Source organism: Thalassophryne amazonica, chromosome 2, assembly GCF_902500255.1.
Source record: "Thalassophryne amazonica chromosome 2, fThaAma1.1, whole genome shotgun sequence".
NCBI lineage: Eukaryota > Metazoa > Chordata > Actinopteri > Batrachoidiformes > Batrachoididae > Thalassophryne > Thalassophryne amazonica.
Genome location: NC_047104.1, coordinates 85,512,876 through 85,539,765, shown reverse-complemented (window position 1 = coordinate 85,539,765; position 26,890 = coordinate 85,512,876). Strand labels below are relative to the sequence as shown.

General features: G+C 41.2%; 1 protein-coding gene across 1 annotated transcript in view; it reads left to right on the top strand.

Annotated features, from left to right (window-relative positions):
* Positions 1 to 26,890, top strand: part of myom2b (myomesin 2b) — a 119,293-nt gene that overhangs the window by 6,020 nt on the left and 86,383 nt on the right. Inside the window, exons 2-6 of the mRNA XM_034188637.1 lie at positions 13,309 to 13,413; positions 17,619 to 17,676; positions 17,825 to 17,979; positions 20,309 to 20,395; positions 26,019 to 26,107. Of these exons, the coding sequence (XP_034044528.1) occupies positions 13,331 to 13,413; positions 17,619 to 17,676; positions 17,825 to 17,979; positions 20,309 to 20,395; positions 26,019 to 26,107 (472 nt within the window). The 5' untranslated portion in view covers positions 13,309 to 13,330. The remainder of the gene's footprint in view (positions 1 to 13,308; positions 13,414 to 17,618; positions 17,677 to 17,824; positions 17,980 to 20,308; positions 20,396 to 26,018; positions 26,108 to 26,890) is intronic.

The following is a 26,890-nucleotide window of genomic DNA, read 5'->3' as shown; positions in this document are numbered from 1 at the left end:
TGCATGGACGAAGACCGCCATCTTTTTTTCCCACAAAAAAGAAACCTGCTCCCATCGGAGAGGTGGAGTTACGGATCAGCCTGGCAGCTAAGGAGTCCCGGATGTAGGTCTCCATCGATTTGCGCTCAGGTCGGGAGAGGTTGTACAGCCTGCTGGACGGGAACTCCACGCCTGGCAACAAATCGATGGCACAATCATATGGATGGTGCGGGGGAAGAGTGAGTGCCCGATCCTTGCTAAAAACCTCAGCAAGATCGTGGTACTCAACCGGCACCGCCGACAGATTGGGGGGAACTTGGACCTGCTCCTTAGCCTGGGAACCGGGAGGAACCAAGGATCCCAAACACATCCGATGGCAGGTTTCGCTCCACTGTACCACCACCCCGGACGGCCAATCAATCCGGGGATTGTGTTTCATCATCCAGGGGAACCCCAGAATCACACGGGAGGTAGAAGTAGTCACAAAAAACTCAATCTCCTCCCTATGATTCCCTGACACTACCAGAGTTACTGGTGGTGTCTTGTGTGTGATTAAAGGGAGTAGGGTGCCATCTAGTGCTCGCACCTGCAATGGTGTAGGTAGCGCCACCAGAGGGAGCCCTACCTCCCTGGCCCATCTGCTGTCTAACAGATTCCCTTCTGACCCTGTGTCTACCAGTGCTGGGGCCTGAAGGGTTAAATCCCCACTAAGGATTGTAACTGGGAGTCGTGCGGCAATATGTGTGTGTCCCACGTGAATTTTTTGGCCGACCCTAAGCCCAGTCTCTAGGGGCGGGCGTTGGTGTTTAACCGTTCGGGGCAATCGCTCAATTGATGCTCCACTGAGCCACAAACAAAACATGCCCCGCGTGGAAACCTCCTCTGTCTATTAGGTGGTCTAAATGTGGCCCTGCTCGTGTCCATAGCTTCGTCAGCAGGGGGAGCTGTCGCCCCACGGGACGTAGAGGCCAGGGAGCGTGGGAAGGGCGGACCTTTCTCGGACCCGGAAGGAAGAGGGACGGCGCGCGCCCGGCCACGTCCTTCGTCTCGTTCCCAACGGCGTTCCTCCAACCGATTGTCTAACCGTATAACGAGATCAATAAGCCCATCTAATTCCCGCGGTTCATCCTTGGCCACTAGGTGCTCCTTTAGGACTGACGACAGTCCGTTTACAAAGGCGGCGCGGAGCGCAGCGTTATTCCAGCCGGACCTCGCAGCCGCGATGCGGAAGTCGACTGCATAAGCGGCTGCGCTCCGGCGTCCCTGTCTCATCGACAGCAGCACGTCTCCACACAACCTCCGTACGGCTCAGGAGGGCTTATGTATGCTTCAGGGGATGGTGGGAGGGGTTGTTGAACCACCACTGGAACATTAATATCTAGCACAGGATCGACAGGAGGAGGAGCTGCAGCAGCGCCCTGAGCGCTCGCCGCCACTTGCGCGGAGAGAGCCTCCACCCTGCGGTTCAGGAGGATGTTTTACTCGGCTATTTGATCCATTCCAGCCGTAAAGGCGGTGAGAATATGCTGTAGCTCACCAATCACGCCTCCTGCAGATGCCTGCGCTTCCTGCTCTCCCATTGGTTGTTCAACAGCCTGGTGACGCCCCTCGGAGTCCATGACGCTGGCCGAGATATCCTGTTGGGAAAGTGTAGTGACACGGACCCACAACAGGGGGCGTAAATGAACGGACAATGGAAGGAGTCAAATTATAACACTTTACTGTTGTGAATGTCACAACCAAACACAGCAGATTCAGAATGTGCAACAGTCAATTAATAAAGGTGTCGTGTGGGCAGGCTCGACGATAGGAGACGCCCGTCTGGAAACGAACTGGAACCACACGATTTCCACCGCCACCTGAACCCGAGGAATACTGGAGCCGCCAAGTCCCGGAGTCCCCAGGTGGCCACCTTCCCAGCATGTCGGATCTGGTACTGCTGGCAGAAAGCAAAAGACAGTCAAAGGGTGGGTGTGTGAACACCCAGTAACAATGGTGGGAATGCCACCTCCACCTCTCACTCAACACGTTGCAGCGGTCTCAGATGAAAAGGAGCGCTGTCTTGCACAGCCTCCGCAAAAACGACTGGTTCTCCTGCAAACACTCACAATAACAGATTTATAAATCTCACAAAAAGGCTGAGAGTATTACCTCCAGATGAAGATGATATCTCGGCAGTTTGGTGGAGGTGTCTTCCTGCTTTTATACCAGATGTGATGATTAGTGACAGCTGTCACGGATGATGGGTGACAGCTGTCACCACGGCTTGTTCCTGAGGCGGCAGCGCCCTCTCGTGCCTGAAGCCCGCACTTCAGGCAGGGCGCATTCTGGTGGTGGGCCAGCAGTACCTCCTCTTCAGCGGCCCACACAACAAATCTGTACTGTCAATGGGCTAGGGTTCTCTCAATTCTCATAATAAGATTGTTAGATCATAATAAGAAGGTTTGCCTGGCTTGCGTAGAAAAATCACCCAGGCTAGTCTCTACGAATTGGGAACATAGCCATTAGCCAGACATGCCTGATACATCTTAGTTATAGTATCGATTAGCACATCCAATGCCTTCTGTAGAAGAGCAGGGACAATCCTATTAATGCCACTAATTGTGTATGAGCCAAATAAATTGATTGCCCATTCCACTCTAGTTTAATTTACTATCTTACCTGTTACAGTCCACCCTTCCACAGTGGGGACACAAGTTGGCTCATCCACTGGACACTCCTCAGCAGTGTACCTGGAGCAGATTCTTTAGGACATTCACCTGAGTGTTTGGAATGCCCTGTGGTGGACAAACAAACTGCAGGTGATTGACAGGATCCTTTCCCAAGATTCTGTACAGTTTGGAGGAGGCACTTTGTCCCTCCACCTCTCCACAGAAGGTTCTCCAGCAAAGTCCTTTGGCTTTCATAATGGCTGTGTTGTAACTGTTTCTAGTCCTAACATATTGCTTCCATCTTTTTCCAGATGTTTGAGCTCTATATCTGTGCCACTTGGCCCTGACTTCTTGCTGCAGTCCTGTTAGCTCTGGTGTTCACCATGATGGCTTCTTACCAGGCTCCTAGGTCTTCTGTGGACAAGCTGTCTCATAGGCCCTCAACAAAGTCCCCTGTAAACTGGAAACTTCAGTTTCTATATCTTGTACAGTCTTCCTTCTGACAATTCTACCCTGAGAAGGATGCCAGGGTCTTATGATAAAGATCCCAGTCTGTCCCCCTTGGGTTTCTGTAAGTTACTGGTTCTGTAATTCCTGTCTTCAATGTGAAGTGGAGTTGTTGATGGTCTGACATTGACTCCTCCTTGTAAACAGACCAGTTACTAACTCTGTCTATTAGGTCTATAGGACCTACTGTAATTTTAATGACCTCCTCTCTGTTAGAACCATAGAAAGTTGGTTCATTGCCTTGATTAAATACAAAGAGATCATTGGTTACCAGAAATTCTACTCAGGCTCTACCCAGCTGATGTGAGCTCCTCCAGCCTACGTGGTGAGCACTGGCATCACAAGCAAACAGGATAGGGAGATGTCTCTCTCTGCAATAGTTAACAATACTAACCATTTCCCTTTATGGTGGGGGATCTGATGAGTCAAATGGGAGGAAGACAGATGCAATGACCATAACGTTGTCCTCATCCTTCCAGTAGACATTTACTTGAACTGCAACTGTAACTAAAGATAACAGTTCTGCCAGTGCTATGACTCTTACTCCTTTTGTAAGTGCTATAGTGCTGTTGCTGCTCTGGGCTTCTCACTGCATGAATCATACAGGAGAGTACCCCCTGGGTAACCCAGACCTCTTATACGAACTCTGAAACCTAGGGTTCCTGGAGTAGGGCTATAGCTGTATGCATCCCACTGAAATGAGCACACGAAACAACACTCGCCTCCTTACAATGATGCAAATTAATCTGGATAACATTTATAACTGTCTCCGCCATTTTGGCAAGACCATCATATGAGTTATTTTATAATGTATTAACGGCTTTGCCGCTGACTTTGAAAGTCAGACAGCTCAGCTCAACGTAGGGTCTATTCTCCAGTCCCTCAAGACATGTCAGGGAATCGTCGTCCATCCTGAGCAAAACAACTGGCCCACCCTCTTGGGGTTGGGAGTGGAGGACTCGCCAGACCTCCGTGCGAAGGCCTGGATTCTGCCTCTGGAGTCTCCACAAAACAATCCCAGACTCCTGCAGGGCACAAGGAATGAATAAAGAAACTCTTCTGAGTGTTGAAATGTCTTGAACCCTCTTAGCTAGGAAAGGGTAGCTCTCCCACTCCAGAACTGGCGAAACAGGTCTCATGAGCCACACCAGTGAGGACTCATTAGTGCAGGTTACTTGAAACCCTGCATGAGTCCAGACTCACTAAACTGAGGTGCCTCCTCTTCAGGGGCACCCCATCCAGCAGGTTTACCAGCCCAGCCCTAATGTGTTGTGCCTCAATGAGAGGTCTTTGCTGGTCATCACTAGGATAGATAATAACCTGCAAGTCTCCTCCCACCACCAGAGACATGAGAGCTCTTGTTTGTTTCTTTGTGGGCTGCTGAGCACTCTCCAGCGTAGAGTCAACTTCCCACTTTCGCTTATGCTCAGTGGGTGTGACAGCTTTACCAGGGGCGCCATGTGTGGTACCAGGAGGTGGTGCAAGGTCAGCACCGACCTCCGAAGAGGCAGGTGCTGACATGCCATCCGTAGTCCCTTGACCTTTCTTTATCCTTCGCCTTTTGCATTTTTTTCTTTTTCTGCCACCCTAAGGAGGCGGCAAAACCTTTTGTCTGACTTAGTGCTTAGCTCAGATAAGATAATTATAGTGGGCGATTTTAACATCCACACAGATGCTGAGAATGACAGCCTCAACACTGCATTTAATCTATTATTAGACTCTATTGGCTTTGCTCAAAAAGTAAATGAGTCCACCCACCACTTTAATCATATCTTAGATCTTGTTCTGACTTATGGTATGGAAATAGAAGACTTAACAGTATTCCCTGAAAACTCCCTTCTGTCTGATCATTTCTTAATAACATTTACATTTACTCTGATGGACTACCCAGCAGTGGGGAATAAGTTCCATTACACTAGAAGTCTTTCAGAAAGCGCTGTAACTAGGTTTAAGGATATGATTCCTTCTTTATGTTCTCTAATGCCATATACCAACACAGTGCAGAGTAGCTACCTAAACTCTGTAAGGGAGATAGAGTATCTCGTCAATAGTTTTACATCCTCATTGAAGACAACTTTGGATGCTGTAGCTCCTCTGAAAAAGAGAGCTTTAAATCAGAAGTGTCTGACTCCGTGGTATAACTCACAAACTCGTAGCTTAAAGCAGATAACCCGTAAGTTGGAGAGGAAATGGCGTCTCACTAATTTAGAAGATCTTCACTTAGCCTGGAAAAAGAGTCTGTTGCTCTATAAAAAAGCCCTCCATAAAGCTAGGACATCTTTCTACTCATCACTAATTGAAGAAAATAAGAACAACCCCAGGTTTCTTTTCAGCACTGTAGCCAGGCTGACAAAGAGTCAGAGCTCTATTGAGCTGAGTATTCCATTAACTTTAACTAGTAATGACTTCATGACTTTCTTTGCTAACAAAATTTTAACTATTAGAGAAAAAATTACTCATAACCATCCCAAAGACGTATCGTTATCTTTGGCTGCTTTCAGTGATGCCGGTATTTGGTTAGACTCTTTCTCTCCGATTGTTCTGTCTGAGTTATTTTCATTAGTTACTTCATCCAAACCATCAACATGTTTATTAGACCCCATTCCTACCAGGCTGCTCAAGGAAGCCCTACCATTATTTAATGCTTCGATCTTAAATATGATCAATCTATCTTTGTTAGTTGGCTATGTACCACAGGCTTTTAAGGTGGCAGTAATTAAACCATTACTTAAAAAGCCATCACTTGACCCAGCTATCTTAGCTAATTATAGGCCAATCTCCAACCTTCCTTTTCTCTCAAAAATTCTTGAAAGGGTAGTTGTAAAACAGCTAACTGATCATCTGCAGAGGAATGGTCTATTTGAAGAGTTTCAGTCAGGTTTTAGAATTCATCATAGTACAGAAACAGCATTAGTGAAGGTTACAAATGATCTTCTTATGGCCTCGGACAGTGGACTCATCTCTGTGCTTGTTCTGTTAGACCTCAGTGCTGCTTTTGATACTGTTGACCATAAAATTTTATTACAGAGATTAGAGCATGCCATAGGTATTAAAGGCACTGCGCTGCGGTGGTTTGAATCATATTTGTCTAATAGATTACAATTTGTTCATGTAAATGGGGAATCTTCTTCACAGACTAAAGTTAATTATGGAGTTCCACAAGGTTCTCTGCTAGGACCAATTTTATTCACTTTATACATGCTTCCCTTAGGCAGTATTATTAGACGGTATTGCTTAAATTTTCATTGTTACGCAGATGATACCCAGCTTTATCTATCCATGAAGCCAGAGGACACACACCAATTAGCTAAACTGCAGGATTGTCTTACAGACATAAAGACATGGATGACCTCTAATTTCCTGCTTTTAAACTCAGATAAAACTGAAGTTATTGTACTTGGCCCCACAAATCTTAGAAACATGGTGTCTAACCAGATCCTTACTCTGGATGGCATTACCCTGACCTCTAGTAATACTGTGAGAAATCTTGGAGTCATTTTTGATCAGGATATGTCATTCAAGGCGAAAATTAAACAAATATGTAGGACTGCTTTTTTGCATTTACGCAATATCTCTAAAATCAGAAAGGTCTTGTCTCAGAGTGATGCTGAAAAACTAATTCATGCATTTATTTCCTCTAGGCTGGACTATTGTAATTCATTATTATCAGGTTGTCCTAAAAGTTCCCTAAAAAGCCTTCAGTTAATTCAAAATGCTGCAGCTAGAGTACTGACGGGGACTAGAAGGAGAGAGCATATCTCACCCATATTGGCCTCTCTTCATTGGCTTCCTGTTAATTCTAGAATAGAATTTAAAATTCTTCTTCTTACTTATAAGGTTTTGAATAATCAGGTCCCATCTTATCTTAGGGACCTCGTAGTACCATATCACCCCAATAGAGCGCTTCGCTCTCAGACTGCAGGCTTACTTGTAGTTCCTAGGGTTTGTAAGAGTAGAATGGGAGGCAGAGCCTTCAGCTTTCAGGCTCCTCTCCTGTGGAACCAGCTCCCAATTCAGATCAGGGAGACAGACACCCTCTCTACTTTTAAGATTAGGCTTAAAACTTTCCTTTTTGCTAAAGCTTATAGTTAGGGCTGGATCAGGTGACCCTGAACCATCCCTTAGTTATGCTGCTATAGACGTAGACTGCTGGGGGGTTCCCATGATGCACTGTTTCTTTCTCTTTTTGCTCTGTATGCACCACTCTGCATTTAATCATTAGTGATCGATCTCTGCTCCCCTCCACAGCATGTCTTTTTCCTGGTTCTCTCCCTCAGCCCCAACCAGTCCCAGCAGAAGACTGCCCCTCCCTGAGCCTGGTTCTGCTGGAGGTTTCTTCCTGTTAAAAGGGAGTTTTTCCTTCCCACTGTAGCCAAGTGCTTGCTCACAGGGGGTCGTTTTGACCGTTGGGGTTTTACATAATTATTGTATGGCCTTGCCTTACAATATAAAGCGCCTTGGAGCAACTGTTTGTTGTGATTTGGCGCTATATAAAAAAATTGATTGATTGATTGATTGAAGCCAAAGCCTCAGTCGCAGCACTCCCTTCCAGCTCTGAGTTCCCCACATGCGAGGCACGAGATGTTCCCATAGTATTACTGACAGACCCAGCTGGGTTCCCTAATGGACAAGTAAGGGGCTCAGATATGTGACCACACAGGGCGCCTTCTCCCTGCACACCCTGGGCTGGGTCTTCGGTGATTTTACAACCCTCATTGGCCTGGTACCGAGGACCGGTCTCTGAGTTACTGTCCATGGTTTCACTAGACAATTTGCTGCAGGCATTTTTAATGAATTTGCAAAAAATCTCAGAAACATTTTTCACATTGTCATTATGGGGTATTATGTGTAGAAGCTTCAGGAAAGAAATTCATTTTGTTCATTTTGTAATCAGGCTGTAACATAACAAAATGTGTAAATAGTGAAGCATTGTGAATACTTTCCAGATGCACGGTAAATTGAATGGGATGTAAATTGAATGGGATTTAACTTGAATGGGATGTAACTTGAATGGGATTTAACTTGCATTGGATGTAACTTGATTATTATTCTGATTTGATCAACAAAAACAAGCATAACTCAAAGTTCTTGTTTGACACAGTGGCAACACTTATTCATCCTTTTACAGCACAAGATTTCTCGGATTACTTCGAGAAGAAAATAGATGACATTAGGTTAAACATATCCCAGCCACTACACCCTGCTATTGAGTTGGGTGCCATCACTGAGGTTTTGCCTAGATTTACAGAATTTGATAGTATCTCACTAGGCGTGCTGACGAAACTCGCAACGTCTTACAAAAGCACAACCTGTCTATTTGATCCTATACCAACAAAACTGATTAAGGACCTGTGGCCCACTCTTGGGCCAACTCTGCTGGAAATTATTAATCTCTCATTAACTTTGGGATCTGTTCCTTAATGTTTCAAATCTGCAGTGATTAAACTGTTACTTAAGAAATCTAATCTTGACCCTAGTGTATTGAAAAACTATTAGTCCATGGGCCAAGCAGGTTTTCGGTACCACTTAAGGTGACTAAACAATACTTAGAATCCAGCCTCAGTGTATCATGGCCCTCACAAAAATGTATGATAGCATTCTCAGGGTGGTAGCTGTAGCCAGGTAGGGGTCAGTGAAGAATTACACAGAGATCAAACTTTAAAAATGCTCCAATCATGTTGAAAACTATATCACAGTACTTGTCTGGTCATAATGATTCCAAAAAGGTATAGTTTGGACTATCTGTGATGGAATGTTTTAGAGTTTTAGGGGGCAAAAACAGCAAAAATTGTGACAAAGGTCACTTTCAGTTTGTACAGGGGTCAAACGTTAAAGTTGCTCCAATTTCAGTACAGAATGATGGAAATTATTGGTTGAAATAAAAGGATTAAGAAATGGAATAGTTGTGACTGTGCTGAATGTTTGGTCTCCAAGGTAAAGGTCAAACAAGGTTAACATCTATTGGATTCTATGACATGTGACATATATTACCCTGTAACATGATAACTAAGCATGACGGATGGTGCAAACTATTCCTTATTAGAACCACATTAACCCAAACAAAAATGTGCATTTTTTTTTTACTGAATTTAAGCAACTTTAACTTTTGACCCCTGCACAAACTGAAATTGACCTTTGTCACCATTTTTGCTGTTTTTCCCCATAACCCCAGAACATTCCATCATAGATAGTACAAACTATACTTTTTTGGAATTGTTATGATCAGACAAATAATATGATATAATTTTCAATATGATTGGAGCATTTTAAAATTTTGACCTCTATGTAATTTTTCATTGACCCCAACCTGGCTACAGCTACCACCCTGGGATGGCTATCATACATTTTTGTGTAGGCCATGGTACATTGAGGCTGGATTCTGTGTCGTTTAGTCACCTTCAGTGGTACCAATTAGGTCAAAATTGATGACTGGCTCATGGACTATATAGGCGATATCAAATCTACCATTTTGTTCTAAAATTCTGGAAAAAAGTGGTTTCACAGCAGCTCATGGTCTACATTACCCAGAATAATCTTTCTGAGCCACTGCCGTCTGCTTTTAGAAAATATCATTCCACAGAGACAGCTCTCACTAAAGTGGTGAATGATCTTCTGCTTGCAATGGATTCGGACACCACTATGGTTCTGGTGCTGTGACATAAAATTTGGGGTTCCACAGGTGTCCGTCTTAGGCACCCTGCTTTTCTCCCTTTATATAGCACCCCTTGGGCACATATTGTGGCGTTTTGGGATTACCTTTCATTGCTTTGCTGATGATACCCAGTTATACATGCCGATAACTGTTGGTAATCGCATCCACATAAAATCCTTAGAAGATTGCCTTGCATCAGTGAAAAGCTGGATGTCTAGCAATTTCTTACTTTTGAATTCTGATAAGACAAAACTGATGGTTCTTGGTCCAGTGAGACATCGGCATCAATTTCACCAGCTAATGCTTAGCCTATGTTTGTGTGTCATACATCACACTGATAAAGTGAGGAACCTTGGGGTAATTTTTGATCCTACATTATCCTTTGACCTCCACATTAGAGATATTATGAGGACTGCTTTCTTCCACCTGCGAAATATAACGAAGATTTGTCCCATGCTGTCGATGCTGAGACCCTGATTCATGCATTTGTCTCTTCTAGATTGGACTACTGCAATGTTCTATTATCTGGTTTAACATAGTCCAGCATTAGGGGTCTCCAATTGGTTCAAAATGCTGCAGCCAGACTTTTGACAGGAAGCAGAAAGTTTGACCACATTACACCCATTTTGGCATCTCTTCACGGGCTTCCTGCCCCTATGAGATCAGATTTTAAGGTTCTGCCACTAACCTGTAAAACTGTTCACGGACTGGCACCTCCCTACTTAGCTGACTGAATTAAACCCTACGTACCAGCCCGTCTCTGCGTTCTCAAGGTGCAGGACTACTTTGTGTCCTTAGGCTGAATAAAAAGTCTGCGTGTCACAGAGCTTTCTCTTATCGTGTCCCTGTTCTGTGGAATGATCTTCCTGCATCGATAAAACAGTCAGATTCTGCAGAGACATTAAAGTCCACACACTTATTTTCCCTCTCATATATCTAGCATACTGACATAGTGTGTTACTATGCTTTTTATTCTATTAAATCCATTCTATTAGGAAACGGAGCAGGTCACGGCTTCAACTTTATTTAAAGTCTGGGTCTTTTAGTGAAGCTTAGGGATAGTGACCAGCAATCACCTTATGATTTCTTCTGTTTTTCTTATTGCTTAATGCTGACAAATTATACTATATTTGTTGTCTTTCTGCCACGTAATTCTGTTTTTTGCTCTCTATTTGAGGTGCGGCTCCATCCAGAGATGGGAGTGGGTGTTTTCTTCTGCAGGCCTCCCGTCTTGTGCACCAGCATGGACTCCCAAAATCTTACAAAATTTTGTGTATAATTTCCTGTATTGTCAATTGTGTCGGTAGCATGGCCCAAGCAGAGGGTCACCCCTTTGAGTCTGGTCTGCTTGAAGTTTCTTCCTCAAATCATCAGAGGGAGTTTTTCCTTACCACTGTCGCTTGTGTGTTTGTTCTAGAGGTTAGTAAGGTTAGACCTTACTTGTGTGAGGCGCCTTGAGGCAACTTTCTTGTGATTTGGCACTATATAAATGAAAATAAATAAATACAAAAAATAAAAAAATTTGACAAATTTGTATTTTTTTTTTTTTTGTACTTTCAGTTAGTAGTGAAGGTCTAGTGCTTTTGTTCAGCTCCATGATACTGATGCTGAACAGCTTTGCCATTTGAGAGTCAGAAAATTCCCCCCTGCCATTTGCAATGTCACTACAGAAATTGTGCTCTGGTGTTTTGCCATTGTACTTTTACCCATATGGGCCAAAATCCCAATTCATTCTTTCCAGACAAGGTGAATTTAGTTCATATTGCTGATCTAAGATTGTGAAACCTTTATTTGAGTAGTAAGGACTTAGAATGGTGCTGAAGAAAATCCTTTTCATGGTTTCAATAGTTAAAATAAAACAAAACAAAACAACAAAATGGACCACACCTTTAAGTAGGGGCACCTGAACAGTCTTTGGATTTTTGCACAGTATGTGTATGGTTCCCAGTCATGGAAAGATTTTCACAACTCAGTTTATCTACCTCATATGTGTCTGCGTTTCATTCCATTGCACATTGCTTTTGAATAGCTTTTCATTTTTGTCATATGTTTTTGGAATTGTATTACTAGTCTCATTTCTATTTTTCCTGTTGTCTTTAAAGTTGAAAATACAGTAACTGACAGTTCATTTGTGCCGATTTTATGGAATTTACAATTTAGAGCTTTGAAAAACCTTTTTAGTGGGTGTGATTTTGCTTTATTGGTACAAATCAGTTTAATAATCAAGCTGCCAGTAATAGATGAGGTCGACATTCTTTTCTGCTCATGCGCAAAATCCTTGCAAATAGCTTGACGGCAGGTTTTTGTGATAAATAGACGCCTTTACACATTGAGTAACTACTGTGGACTTATGGTTCAAGCATGTTTTATCTTGTATTACTTTGAGTGAAGCGATACTTTGCATTCACCTTCTTTGAGGACCACAATGTAAATAAGTCTTCTGACTTATGTTATCCTCTGTATTTATTTCATGTGTCAGTATTTTTGAATGCCAAATAAATCAAATCAAGTTGTGCACAAGTGCCTGGTTATCTGTTCCTGGCTAAATTCTGCAGCCAGCATCAACAACAAAGATAACTTGACGTAACATGCATGTGGAAAAACTAGCTTATGTCTGCGTGGGCTCCGTATTTTTCAATTCAATTTCAATTTATTTTCATTTATGTAGCACCAAATCACAACAGAGTTGCCTCAAAGCGCTTCACACAGGTAAGGTCTAACCTTACCAACCCCCAGAGCAACAAAACTCCCTCTGAGGAAGAAACCTCAAGCAGACCAGACTCAAAGGGGTGACCCTCTGCTTGGGCTATGCTACAAACATAAAGAACAATTCACAGAACAATTCACGGACGAATATACAAGAAATGCTATTGGCGCACAGGACAGGAGGATCGCCAACACGAATACAACTCCCATCTCTGGATGGAGCTGCACCTTAAACAGAGAGAAAAAAAACAAAACGGAATCAGGCATCAGAAAGACAAAAAAATACAGTATAATCCATATTGTGTGACACATTAGTGATTTCTCCCCGCTGACTGAAATCTGACTTATTAAAATAAATAAATAAATACATAAGTAAATAAAAATCTGCCTGTTAAAGGCCACTTAAAAATTCTTTGTGCTGTACCCAAACTGTGAATCAGGAAAGACACTTATTTCAGACTTAATTCCATTTTCACGTGCAGTGTATACACACAGGGAAAAGAAGCCAAACGTGTCATTATAACAGCTGTTTTCCATACAAATAAATGTGGGGAATCTGCGGATGTTTCGGTTTATCCCAATTTTACACACTGCTTTTTTGACAGCTAATGTCAATGTCCTCTATATTGTGTGTGTGTGTTTGACAGATGTGTCAGAATTTAAATGGTTGCCAGCAGTGGCCTGTTGTTTGTAGCCTCACTGTATGTGTATTGTTGTGTTGCTGTCACTGTGTCACTGGTCTGTCTTGTTGGTGATGATGTTTTTTGTTTTTTACAATGTCTGTCTGTGTGTCTGTTGGTGATCCAACTACAGGTCAGTATCTACACTTATCACAATGTCGATGTGGATCAGAAGGGGAAATTACAATCACGAATACCACCACAAAAAAAGCCAATATGTTGTTAAGGAGTACAGCAGGTACAGTCATGTATGCTAACACTAAGTTGAATAAAGTACACTTCGCTAACTGCTTACTAATAGTAGTATCTGTGACATTGGTATGCTTTCATTTCTTACGACTGAACCTGTAAATTCTGTCTGAGCAGGTACGTTTGGCTAACACAGCTAAGCTAATACTGACGTAGTCAAGGTAAAGTAGAAAAAATTTTAGAGTGATCACACATCACAGCTTTCTGGACACAGTCCCAGTTTTTGCTGGCCTGTCCCTGGCTGAAAGTGTCTTTTTAAACCTGCTCACTTTAAAACATTTGTGCTAGCTTATCCCTTTATGCAGTTCAGGGTTGTTTCATTGACATTTAAAGGTCAATCTACTCCAGTTGTCTGATGCAGTATGCGGTTCTCCACATATATGACTTTCCGGAAACACTCACAAACTATTACAATAACTTTTGAATTGGAACTGATCTTTGTAAGTTAGTGATCTGTTTAGGTAACAGTTTTAATGCATTTATGTTCAACCATTCAACAATAGTAGCACATGTAGAAAACTGTAAACTGAATGCACATGGCACATGGCAAAACTGTAATTCTTTAAAAAAATTACATTGATCATACATTGTACAAAGGGATATATTGTACACTTCCATCCAACCATTTCATATAGCTGCTTAGTCCAGTTAAGGTTTTTTGGGGGTAGGGGGTTATGACCTATCCCAGCGATCATTGGTGGGGTACAGCCTGGGGAGACTATTATGGCAATTAAATAAATTACAACAGTTTGAAGTAATGCTTTCCATTTGTTTTAATAGATTTGATAAAGTATAGGTGAGGGTTATATCTATGCATTATTTTAGTAACATTCACAAAGATTTCCAAGTATTTCCAAAGGTGGACATGGAAAATCCTAACAGAAAGTACAGTACCTTCTACATCCATTACTGGCAAAATGTAAAATTTGTCAGTATGCTGTATGCAGTATGATGTTATTTATGCTGACAGTTCATGTCAGTGAGCACAGCCATTCTGAGTTCACATTTTATGAACATGATTTTCATATTTTTAAAAATTCAACACAATTCAAGACAGTACACTGTTCAGTAAGGCAATTGTTATTCAGGCTACCTTCCATTGTTAAGGAGAGCAAAAATATTTGCAACAGGCAGTGTAATATCAGATTCATTTATTATTTGTGAATCTATGTAATGTAGGAATAATGGGATCCAAGCATGAGCAGTTTACTTAGTCATTTAGAGTGTGCTATACCATGGCAAATGTGTCTATTCTTCAATATATTTAAAAAAAAAAGTAAATTTTAATGCTCAAAGTTCTCAGTCACCCAAGCAAATATTCATACCAACTCAGTGATATATATATATATATATATATTTTAATGGATTTTTGCATTTCTGACAGAACAGAGGACAGAATGAGGAGTGGTACTGCCAACATGTCTCGCCAAAATGTGTTTTTGTAATGAATACTTGACAGTGACAAATCCTGGAGTGCTGTGTGCTAAAATGTTTGTGATTAAATTATGACTTCCTCCATCAGGAATGTGCTCTCACTTCATCTTTCACTAATGATAAGCTGTCATAATAGCAATCTTTTAATGCCTATGTGATTGGTAACTGTAGTTCATGTTTGCGTGTGTGTGTGAGAGAGATAATGTGCTTTTGTCAGTACATTTGTTGACATAGCAAGTCTGCTATGCAGACATAGAAAGTCTGCCCCGTGCAGTATACATTGGCCTATACTACTACTACTACTACTACTACTACTACTAATAATAATAATAATAACATTCTGTCAGGTTTACTTATGTAAGATGCAGTTAATAAGCAAGTTAGAGGGCCCTGTAATGACCCATTGTATAATAATGAACCATTTTGTAACATGTGCCCAAAATGTAATAATAAAGGGCACATTTTGTAATATTTGCATGGCCCAAAATGTTAGCTGGGCCCAAATTCAAATGACTGGAGGGCCATTTTGGAATAAAACATAGCAAAGACCATGGATATATCTGGAAATTGTGCATAATCCAGTTGTCGGGCGGGGCTACTGATTGAAAAATAACATTCTGATTAATTGTGGGTGGCTGTATGCACACTACAAAAACAATAAAAACAAACATTAAAAAAGGATCTATTTCAAACATTTAATTTGAACATGTAGAGACAACTGTGTGCTTAGTTCTTTGTGTGTTCCACCGGCAGAGCGCAAAATAATTATTCAGATCTTTTCTTACAGAAATTTAATTAATGTTCCATCCAATGTATGTTAGTATTTTTTTTTTCGTGTTTGTGTTTTTGTTGTAAAGCTTGCACACAAGAACATATTTAAATGCTGTGCATCTTGTGACACAGCCATGATGTCCTACACATGCTGCTCTAACAGTCTGCAAGGGGACGGTGGTAACCTAGGTTAAGGGCTGCAGAGAGAATGCACATCGCTGTGCACATCTGCATAGCACATACAGCCACCTGCAATTAATCAGAATGTTATTTTAATCTCTTGGCCCACCTGACACATGGATCGTCCTCAGTGTCTGAATATATCCATGTTTCGCACATCTCTGGTATGCATTATTACAAAATGGGCCTCATGTAATTTCAGTTTGGGCACATCTGACTCTATTACACAATGGCCATCTTGTTATTACATTTTGGGTACATGCATTTTTTTTTTCAAAATGGGTCTTTAATTTTGACATTCTGGGCACATATTACAAAACGGTCCCATTATTACAAAATGGGTTGTTACAGGGCCCGGTCCTACACCAGGCACAAAGTGCACAGCATAATGCAAGTGTCATTCCTAGTGTACAACTCATACTGTTGACATTTCACACCCAGCTCCCATGTCAACTAAATAGCAAATAGAATTACGCTCATCTGTGCACCCATGGGAGTGTTTGTCTTAAAATGAGGTGTGGTTAGACGGAGTGCTGGAATGCTATCGTGAGAAGGTAGAAAGCGATTATGCCATCAACACTTGGGACTAAATTGGAGTGTAGAGTTGTCCTGGTATTTGTATGACCTTTCATAATGTACTGTACTGTACACTTTACCTGTGTATACACCAAAACTGTATCAAATCAACCATTAAACAAAATAAAAGTCAACATGAATGGAACATACAAAGCATTAGCTTCAGGAATCTTTGGTGGCTGCTGCCCTGTGGCACACTGTGATGTGCTGGCACAGATTCATTTACACTACCAGTCAACAATTTGAATTGATTGGGAAAGTGTGTCCAAACTTTTGATTGACAGTGTACTTGCCAGAAAACCACTCACTTGAGTGCACTTTTTAACTAGTCGTACAGCAGCATAATGTTTATAGTACTGGTACACTCATTTAATGTTATGGTCAAAAGAAAGCCATGACTAATTCTCTGACTAAATGCAACCCCTTTGTGCACTGTGTTCTATTATGGGGTCAGATTTCCAGCTGCTTTTTAGTGCTTTTTAGAGCACAAATGAGTTGAACAAATGACAAATAATTTGAGTGCAACATTTGATGCTGAGGGCATGTGTTGGATTTATCCTTTTCAATAGATATGGTCATGATGAAACGGTTAAAAATACAAAAATACAAAACTGAGGTTTGCATTTTTTCTCATGGGGATTTACTTTTATTTTGCATAATGGTTGTTTTCAATTGAGTTTTGTTTGTGCATACAAACAGAGTATAAGTCTGACCTGAACACATTTACTGTATGTAGCACACGTTTGAGTGCTGTCTCTTTTCAATACTAGAAATGCGCTGCATTAGACTTTAGATGGGGTTTTTGCTGATCATATGGCATTCTGCCACCAGATGATTACATTCATCTGTATTACACCTGACCACATCTCATCATGACGCATCCATGGTTGCACAAATTAATGCAATTTTGCTAAATATTCAAAAGACGTGGAGCATGAACACCACAATACGGTCAGGTGGAAACTCCCAAAAAGGCTTGCAATGTGTTGCACACTCTTCTTGCCAGGTGGAACAAGGGGCCCATAGCGAAGCTCATTTAGATCTTTGTATTTTCATCAGGTAAATTTCACCTCATCATCAAGAGATTGGATTATTTGGAAATCAGAGATATTTAAATTATTTTAAGATTTTCATTCTAAATAATCAGCTATGGGCCTATGATTTCGTGAAAACAGGTTTGTATGAATCTCATTATTTAATTAATGACACTGTGAATTATTTTCTGATGTTTAGCTCTGAGGTGATGGAGGACAGATATGAGCACAAAACAAAAACTCGTATCCAGGAAGTGGTAAGAATATACTTTTCCCCTTCTCAACACTTCTTGTGATTTAATATTAGCAAAACACTGTGTCACTATATGTAGTTACTATATGTGCATGAACGTCTGACACAGTAATCATTTTAAGAATATGAAATTAGCATTTTTGTTTCTACAGGTAAAAACAAAGATGGCGGACAAATATGTCCATGAGGAGCCGATGATCAGGGGACCAAGTTTCGTGGTCCGACTCAGATCACACACTGTGTTTGAAAACACTCCAGTCAAACTATTCTGCACTGTTGAGGGCTTTCCTCTGCCGGTTGTAAAATGGTGAGTATACCATTTTAGTTTAATTTAGTAATTCCCTTTGGCTAGAACCATTTTAGTAAATGGGTAAATTACATGATCGCGGCTTATGGCCGGGGTTCCGGGGGCCCCCAGCAGGGGTCAAGGGGGCAAAGCCCCCTGAAGCTATAGGGTTTTATACCTCTAAAATGTTATTGGAAAGCCCTATTTGAACCAATTTGGAATGGTTTTAGATGCGTTGAAAGAAAGAATAATAGACAAAAAAAAAAAAAAATTACGTTGTAATATTTGCAATACCAAAGTTCTTTTTTAAATGTTTCTGTCAAAGTCTCAGTTAATAAAATAAACAATGTTGAAAAGGTTAAAAACACATTAATATTTGATGAGCATATAGCATTTGGTCTCTTCTTCAAAAATGGCACACTGTACCTTTTAACCTAGTGAAGCAAGCAGAGTTTTTCTGTTTTTTTCCCCAGCATTTTTGAGTGGGATAGCATTAGTTTTTTTTTTTTTTTTTTTTTTTTTGACTGATCCAAACTCAGAACAGTTTTGGAAAGACACCAGATTGTTTTGTTTGAACAAGAGCTGAATCTGGTCTCATTTGATTATCAGTTTTTCACTTTACTGATTCGCTGAGCTCCCCCCCCACTCTCGCTCCTCTCTCCCATCAATGCAAACCATCAATGCAGTTTCAAGCTTTTTGAAAATGTGAGCCTTTAAACTGTAAAATAAACTGTACATTTCTGAGTGTATCAGCATCTACGGACACAGAAGCAACTCTGGGTTATTTAATGAAACTTTTAAATGGAGTTTTTTTCCTTTAAGTCAGAGCAGAAAGAGAGGCACAGTGTCTCTGCTTTGATCTGCTTTCAGCATTCTGTGGCTTCACAGAACGCTGAAAGCAGCTGACTGCTGATCTCTGCTATTTGTGGCAGAGATATGAAGAAAATGAGAAATATATTTCTTATTTATTTAATTATTTAGTTGAAATGCCAAAATAAAACAAAAGTATGACACTATAAGCTTGAGATACGATCAAATTGTACATTTCTTTCAGGACCATTTCAGTTCATTTTTTGGAAAATCTGTGCTGGGCGGGACAGCCAATTTGAACTGAGAGCCGGGTGGAAATTTACAGTACTGGGTGGTACTGCCCGGCGCCACCCACTGTAGCTAGAACCCTGATACATTTTATATATATATATATATATATATATATACACACACACTGTATATAAAATGTAAAATGTTGGGTTTACTTGAAACAATTCAGGATACTACTTCACTTTGGATGAAAAATTGACATTAATTGAATATACTTCATTGTAGATGAATTCATTTGGGAAGGAAAAGTGAGAGAATCTTCCCAGCTTTTCTGAGGTAGCTTCTGAGGTAGCTTGTTAACATAAGGTTCCGCATCACAATAGCAATCGTTGTATGGCAGCAAATCCAAGCTTCACAATCTTAAACCTTGACAATATGATGTCACATTGATAGGTTTATCAGCACATACAGTGCTGATAATTTGTATTATTCAAAATAAGTCCTTAAGAGGATGCACTGACTGAACATCAATAACGCTATGAAGAAGCAAGACCACCAAAATGGAATCTAATGAAAAGGACATGGGGTAATGATGTCATGAGCAATTTCTTTATAATACTAGAGTTACATATATCATGCTATCTGGTGCTCCCACCTGGTGGTCCTTTGGTGGTGAAATGACCTGTAAATGACCTTGTGATGTGTCAAGTCCAGTATGAGTTTTAGGAAAAACCAAGACTCAACTGGCCCATGAACACCTTTAGGTACCCACAAAACTCCCCTAAAATCTGCATCATGTGCTGCAAAAATTCCAGACATTCCAAACATCCATCCATCCATCCATTTTGTTCCGCTTTATCCAGAGTTGGGTCGCGGGGGCAGCAGCTCAAGCAAAGCCGCCCAGACCTCCCGATCCACACACACCTCCCCCAGCTCCTCTGGGGGAACCCCAAGGCATTCCCAAGCCAGCCGAGAGATGTAGTCCCTCCAGCGTGTCCTGGGTCTTCCCCGGGGCCTCCTCCCAGTGGGACGTGCCCGGAACACCTCTCCAGCGAGGCGTCCAGGGGGCATCCAGAAACATTCCACTGCAAAATATATTTCTGTTGTACGCTTGCTGTTGTCTTTACAAAACTGTTCTGCTGAGTTTGGATCGCATTAACTCTCCATCATCAAATCTCGAATTCTAAATAAATGTCGTAATATAGTTTATGTATCTTCCAGATCGTTCCACTTTGATTCTGTAATATGAAACCGACCGTTGTTGCTTCCTTTCTTGTTGTGGTGATTTCATGTGTTTTTACTCCTTTAGGTATAAAGATGGTGTGATCCTAAACATGTCCTCCGGAAGATACTTGGTTGAATCCATAGCAGGAATCCATTCATTGGAGATCCCCAGGTACAGTAAGTCCAAACACACCTTCTAAATTACTTAAGCATTAGTGGTTGGCTGATAGGGGTTTTTCAATGACTGGTGCTGATGCTGTTTTTTCTCGAACAAGGTGGCTGATGGCCAAAATATAATGCACACAGTGGTATTGTGATACAAAACAACCATTACCTCTACTTAAATGAACATTTAGTGATACTGTTTGCATAGTCTGTGTTCAAGTCTTACTGTTTTCTCTCAGGTAATGTTACATCCAGCTTTAGCTTGTTTCTTTTTTTGTAATTAGCCTCATGAGCACAGACATCAGCTAAGGCCAATTATCTCAATCTGGATTTGATTGGCCAAATTAATTACCTGATTAATCAGTGTACCACTGTTAAGGAATGCATTGTGCGTGCCAAATGAGTTCTCCTTGTTTGTACTTCACTTTCTAATGACATGATGTTGTACACATCATGTCATGCGAGCTGGTGGTACTTGGTGGCAGAAATGTACTAAAATCAGAAGCCACACACTGTCAATGAACAATGGTGATTTCATAACACTGCAAAGAAATGTTGAATTGTGGCAGGACTCACAAAGGACATTTGTTCAAAATGTTATGTTTCCAATGAAGGCAGCCAAAAGCCACAGAGCCATTGGAAAACTGAAACCTATCATTGCTAATTATCTTTATTATCATAACAAAACAATTCATCCTTTTACATTAAAAAATATAATGCAATGCTGTATGGGCATTTACCTTTTAAGGGTGTCTGCAGGGGGGCCTGTGTGTGTGCATACATGAGCTTTTGAAAAGACCGGAAGTTACCTTTAACCGTGTGTGATACACTTGCACGCTGATGTCCACGAGATGTCTTGTAAATCACTCCGGAGATGTTATTAGGTTACGTTTTCAGTTTTCGAAGTGTTTATTTCTCGCAGCGGTTTCTGCCATGTTGAATTAGCAGCCAAGGAGAGACTAGCCAGTGATGTCACGATGCCTCTGTACTCTGACTGGCTGTCACCCCCCCCCCCCCAAAAAAAGCAGATTTGCATGATTCATAGCATTAAAAAGCAAAGAGAATGTGACTTTTTGACCTCTTACAATAGGTCAAGGTTAGCCATCTTTGAACTTGTCCAAGGTCCATGTTCCAAGAATGTTCCCTGTGAATTTGAAGACCCTAGACTGGACTTATGCTGAGTACAGACAGACAGACAGATGGACGGGCAGGCGGAAAGCCGTAGCAAGACCCAATGACCTCGGGTAAAAAATGATAAAAGTTGCTAAGGTTTGAGATTGTTGTGCTAGCCACCATGACTGAGTCTTTGTTGATGACAACTGTATTTATAGTATGTCCTTTGGGTACTTACTATGGTCTTGTGAGGTTCTGAGGAAATAACGTAATATTCTGTGGAAACGTCCTTCTTTAATCCCCTAGAAGGGCATTGGTATGACATGTTTTTTTGTTGTTTTTTTTTGTTTTTGTTTTGTTTTTCAGTCTTGGAGATACACACAGCTACGGACACAAGTTTGCATACACCATGACTAAATACTTTGAAACTCAATTTTACATTTCATAGTTTTTAATGAAGGTGCATATAAACCTAAGTCTGCTAATAAAAAAAATAGTTCATTTTGCTGAGTAACACTGAATACGAGGGCTGTCCATAAAGTATAGGGCCTTTTTATTTTTTTCAAAAACTATATGGATTTCATTCATATGTTTTTACGTCAGACATGCTTGAACCCTCGTGCGCATGCGTGAGTTTTTCCACGCCTGTCGGTTACGTCATTCGCCTGTGAGCACTTCTTGTGGGAGGAGTCGTCCAGCCCCTCGTCGGAATTCCTTTGTCTGAGAAGTTGCTGAGAGACTGGCGCTTTGTTTGATCAAAATTTTTTCTAAACCTGTGAGACACATCGAAGTGGACACGGTTTGAAAAATTAAGCTGGTTTTCGGTGAAAATTTTAACGGCTGATGAGAGATTTTGAGGTGATACTGTTGCTTTAAGGACTTCCCACAGAGCGAGACGTCGTGCAGCACTCCCAGGCGCCGTCGTCAGCCTGTTTCAAGCTGAAAACCTCCACATTTCAGGCTCTATTGATCCAAGACGTCGTGAGAGAACAGAGAAGTTTCAGAAGAAGTCGGTTTCAGCATTTTATCCGGATATTCCACTGTTAAAGGAGATTTTTTTAATGAAAGACATGCGGACGGGTCCGCGCGTCTGGACGCAGCCGGCGCGGTGCGGCGGCGCAGGAAAAACACCTCCGTGTTGATAACCATTTGTAAAATCCAGGCGGCTTTTGATGGCTTTCAGTGGAGTGAGTATATGAGAAATTGTTTAACAGCTGGACATGTTCCAACTTGTCCTTAAGGCTTCCAAAGTGCAGTCAACGAGTGAGCAAACTCTTACCCTGTTGGGAAGGTGTAGTGACACAGACCCACAACAGGGGGCATTAATGAACGGACAATGGATAAGCCAAAAAGTAACAATTTAATGTTGTGAATTGCACAACGGAATACAGACAATAACAATAGAGGAGTACAGTCAATCATATACAAGGTGACGTGTGGGCAGGCTCGAGGATAGAAGACGTCTGTCCAGAGAAGAGCCGGATCCCACACGGCTTCCACCGTCAGCGGATCTGAAGAACACCGGAGCCGCCACGTCCCGAGTCCCAGGTGGCCACCATCTCCAGCTGTCAGACCAGGTACTGCTGGCAGAAACAGAAACAGTTAATGGTGGGTGTGTGAAGACACACCCAGTAATCTTCCCTTGATCAGTTCCTCTGGGAGGGAGAACCTCCACCTCCAGAAACAGAGTCACCCATGCAGCTCCTGTCAGTCACTTCCCTGGAAGGAGTGAGACGCGAACACGTCGCGCTCACACTTTCCGCCAATCCAGCTTCCGACTGTAGCCACAGGAAAACTCTGCACACAGAACAACGTTTAGTCACAGATAATTACCGCAGAAGAAGTTACCTCGAGTGGTAGCTGATTTCTCGGCAAGGAGGTGGAGTTGCAGTCCGGCCTTTATGGTGATGAGTTGGATGAGTGACAGCTGGTGCTGATAAGTGACAGCTGTCACTCCCAGTGGCTCCGATGCCCTCTCGTGCTTGAAGCCCGCACTCCAAGCAGGGCGCCATCTGGTGGTGGTGGGCCAGCAGTACCTCCTCTTCAGCGGCCCACACAACATACCCGTTAGTAAAGCTGGTAAGCTGACAATAATGTAACACTCCATGTCGGTTTTTAAACCCTTCTTAAAAAGCCCAAGAGAAGAAACATCAAGAACAAGTGTTTCTAAAACCTGAGCTCAGAGGAAACAAATCATGGTTCCTACAGAGTTAAACATTCTTAACTGATGCTGCCAACTGTTATGTAACTTACTCATTTGATTAGCAAATTGTGTCTTTAAAAATAAGTGACTTTGTTCCACTGTTTTTGGAATATATTGACAAATATCCATCGTTAGAATAATTATTTATTACTCCTTATTTATTAAACATTATGGACCTAAACAAAATGTTAAATGGTATTCTGCATGACTAAAGTACTTGTTACAACATACATCATCAGTGGAGTCCTAATAGGTCATTCCAATAATGCAAGTCAAATGTGCATAGTATATTTTTTTGTCATTGTTTTGTAAATTGTTTTGTCAGTTGTAACATGGCCCAAGCAGAGGGTCGCCCCTTTGAGTCTGGTCTGCTTGAGGTTTCTTCCTCAATATCATCTGAGGGAGTTTTTCCTCACCACTGTCGCCTGTGTGCTTGCTCTAGGGGTTGGTAAGGTTAGACATAGTTCATGAGCCAAGCAGGTTTTCGGTACCACTTAAGGGGAATAAACAACACTTTGAATCCAGCCTCAGTGTATCATGGCCTAAACAAAAATGTGTGATAGCCATCCCATGGTGGTAGCTGTAGCCAGGTAGGGGTCAGTGAAGAATTACACAGAGGTCAAACTTTAAAAATGCTCCAATCATGTTGAAAACTATATCACATTATGTGTCTGGTAATAACAATTCCAAAAAGGTATAGTTTGGACTATCTGTGATGGAATGTTTTGGAGCTATGGGGTAAAAACAGCAAAAATGGTAACAAAGATTAGTTTCAGTTTGTACAAGGTCAAAAGTTAAAGTAGTTACAATTTCATTACAAAATGTTGCAAATTATTGGTTGAAATAAAAGGATTAATAAATGGAATAGTTTTGACTGTACTGAATGTTTTGTCTCCAAGGTAAAGGTCAAACAAGTTTAACATCTATTGGATTCTATGACATGTGACATATATTGCCCTGTAACATGATAAATAAGCATGACAGATGGTGCAAACTATTCCTTATTACAACCCTATTAACCCAAACAATAATTTGCATTTTTTTTTTTTACTGAATTTTAGCAACTTTAACTTTTGACCCCTATACAAACTGAAATTTACCTTTGTCACCATTTTTGCTGTTTTTACCCCATAACTCCAGACCATTCCATCACAGATAGTCCAAACTACACCTTTTTGGAATTGTTATGATCAGACAAATAATGTGATATAGTGTTCAGCATGATTGGAGCATTTTTAAAGTTTGACCTCTGTGTAATTCTTCATTGATCCCTACCTGGCTACAGCTACCACCCTGGGATGGCTATCATGCATTTTTGTGTAGGCCATGATACACTGAGGCTGGATTCAAAGTGTTGTTTATTCCCCTTAAATGGTACCGATTTGGTCAAAATTGATGAGTGGCTCATGGACTATTACTTGTGTGAAGCACCTTGATGCAACTTTAAATGAAAATAAATTGAAATTGAAATAAACTGTAGGATTACAGACACGGGACAACCATACTCGTATGTGCGGTTGCTCATTCCATCCAGGAAGTGCAGCTGTTCAAGTGCTGACCTCAGTGTTACATGATCCACCAGGATTCTTTCAGTCATCACTCTGTGCTTGGAACCACTGTAGTGCCTTCATTCTGTCTCTCAAAGTTCAGCCAACAGATAAATTCTCTCCATTACCGCTTGTACAAAAATACTCTGTGTCTTAAGACTCAGCCTGAAAGACTATTCTTTCAGCCACAAACTGGTGTAAAGTTGCTTTGGACACACAGAGTACCCTGAGAGATTACTATGTTGTTTTCAAGTCAGATGATACTCATGTAATAAGAAGTTGCAGAAAAGTTGGACACAGTGTCAAGGCAAGAGAGATGCTGATAGTAACAGAGTAAAAGACAGAGGATAAAGAAAGAAGGCTTTGAGATGTACAGTAGACTGCTAATAAACATGTACACCGTACCCCTTTCAACTACACTGTACATATGTAAAACAAATGAATATGGTCACTGGCATCTTGCTCTATCAGCATAAATAGAAACCTATGCAAGAGCTATGTGTGTATTTTCATCAGATCATACCATCCCTGGTTCTCAAGACCAGGTACCTAAGTGGCTCTACTCTACTCTTTTCTATTCTCCTATTTTACTCTTCCTTTTTAGATGTTTAGATATACCTTTGTATACTGGCATAGTTCCACCTTAGAATTGGAATATAATATATAAGATATACCTTACTGAATTTTCATGTGGTTTCACTGTAATCTGTAGCCATCTTGTTGATGAATGCCATATTTTCCATATTAATCAGTACATTTTTTTTAAGGTGTTCAATTGATGATACAGCTCAGTACACTGTTGTGGCAGGAAACTTACATGGGCAGGTCTCCAGTCAGGCTTCCATTATTGTTAAGAGTAAGTACTTTACCAAGATTTTTTTTTACATCACATTTTACATGATTTTAAAAATAATTCAGTCCAGTGTTGTAGTGACTTGATGTTCGGCCTTGGCTAACACCCCTTGGCCTTGCTGTTAGATGGCTTGGCCTTCGCTTTCAGGGTTCAAAGTATTGGGCATCTCATCAAAATTTAAGGCATTCTCAAAGCATAAGGAATTTTGCCCATTTAAAACACAGTTTTGGTACCTAACAAACTGTACAATACAGATTACTACTTTTAGTAGACACAACTGCTGTTCTTTAAGTTACTTTCATAATATATGCAGTTTTAATATAAACGCCCACATTCTTCAGCTGTTGCTGTGTGAACCTCTGTCTTTGTATGATCCATTTTTATTTATTCATGTATTTTAAATATGACCTCTGCCTTGAGGTTGCAAGCCTTTGCTTTGACCTTGAGGAACCAATGCCTTGGCTTTGAGAGTTTGAGTCTTCATTCTAATACTGATTCAGTCCCACCAGGACGTGACGATTTTCCATGGTTTAATACTTCAGATATGTATAAACTGCAAATAGTTATGTGTTGTTCTAATGACTTGAAATATCAAAATTTGCATAACTCATTGATCTTCTCTCAATGTCATATATCTATCATCCATCCATTTTCTATACCGCTTACTCCAAAAAAGAGTCATAGGGGTGCTGGAGCCTATCCCAGCAGCCATAGGGCGTGAGGTGGGGTACACCTTGGGTAGGACACCAGTCTGTCTTCTAGGACAGTTTAAAGTGTCCAATCTAT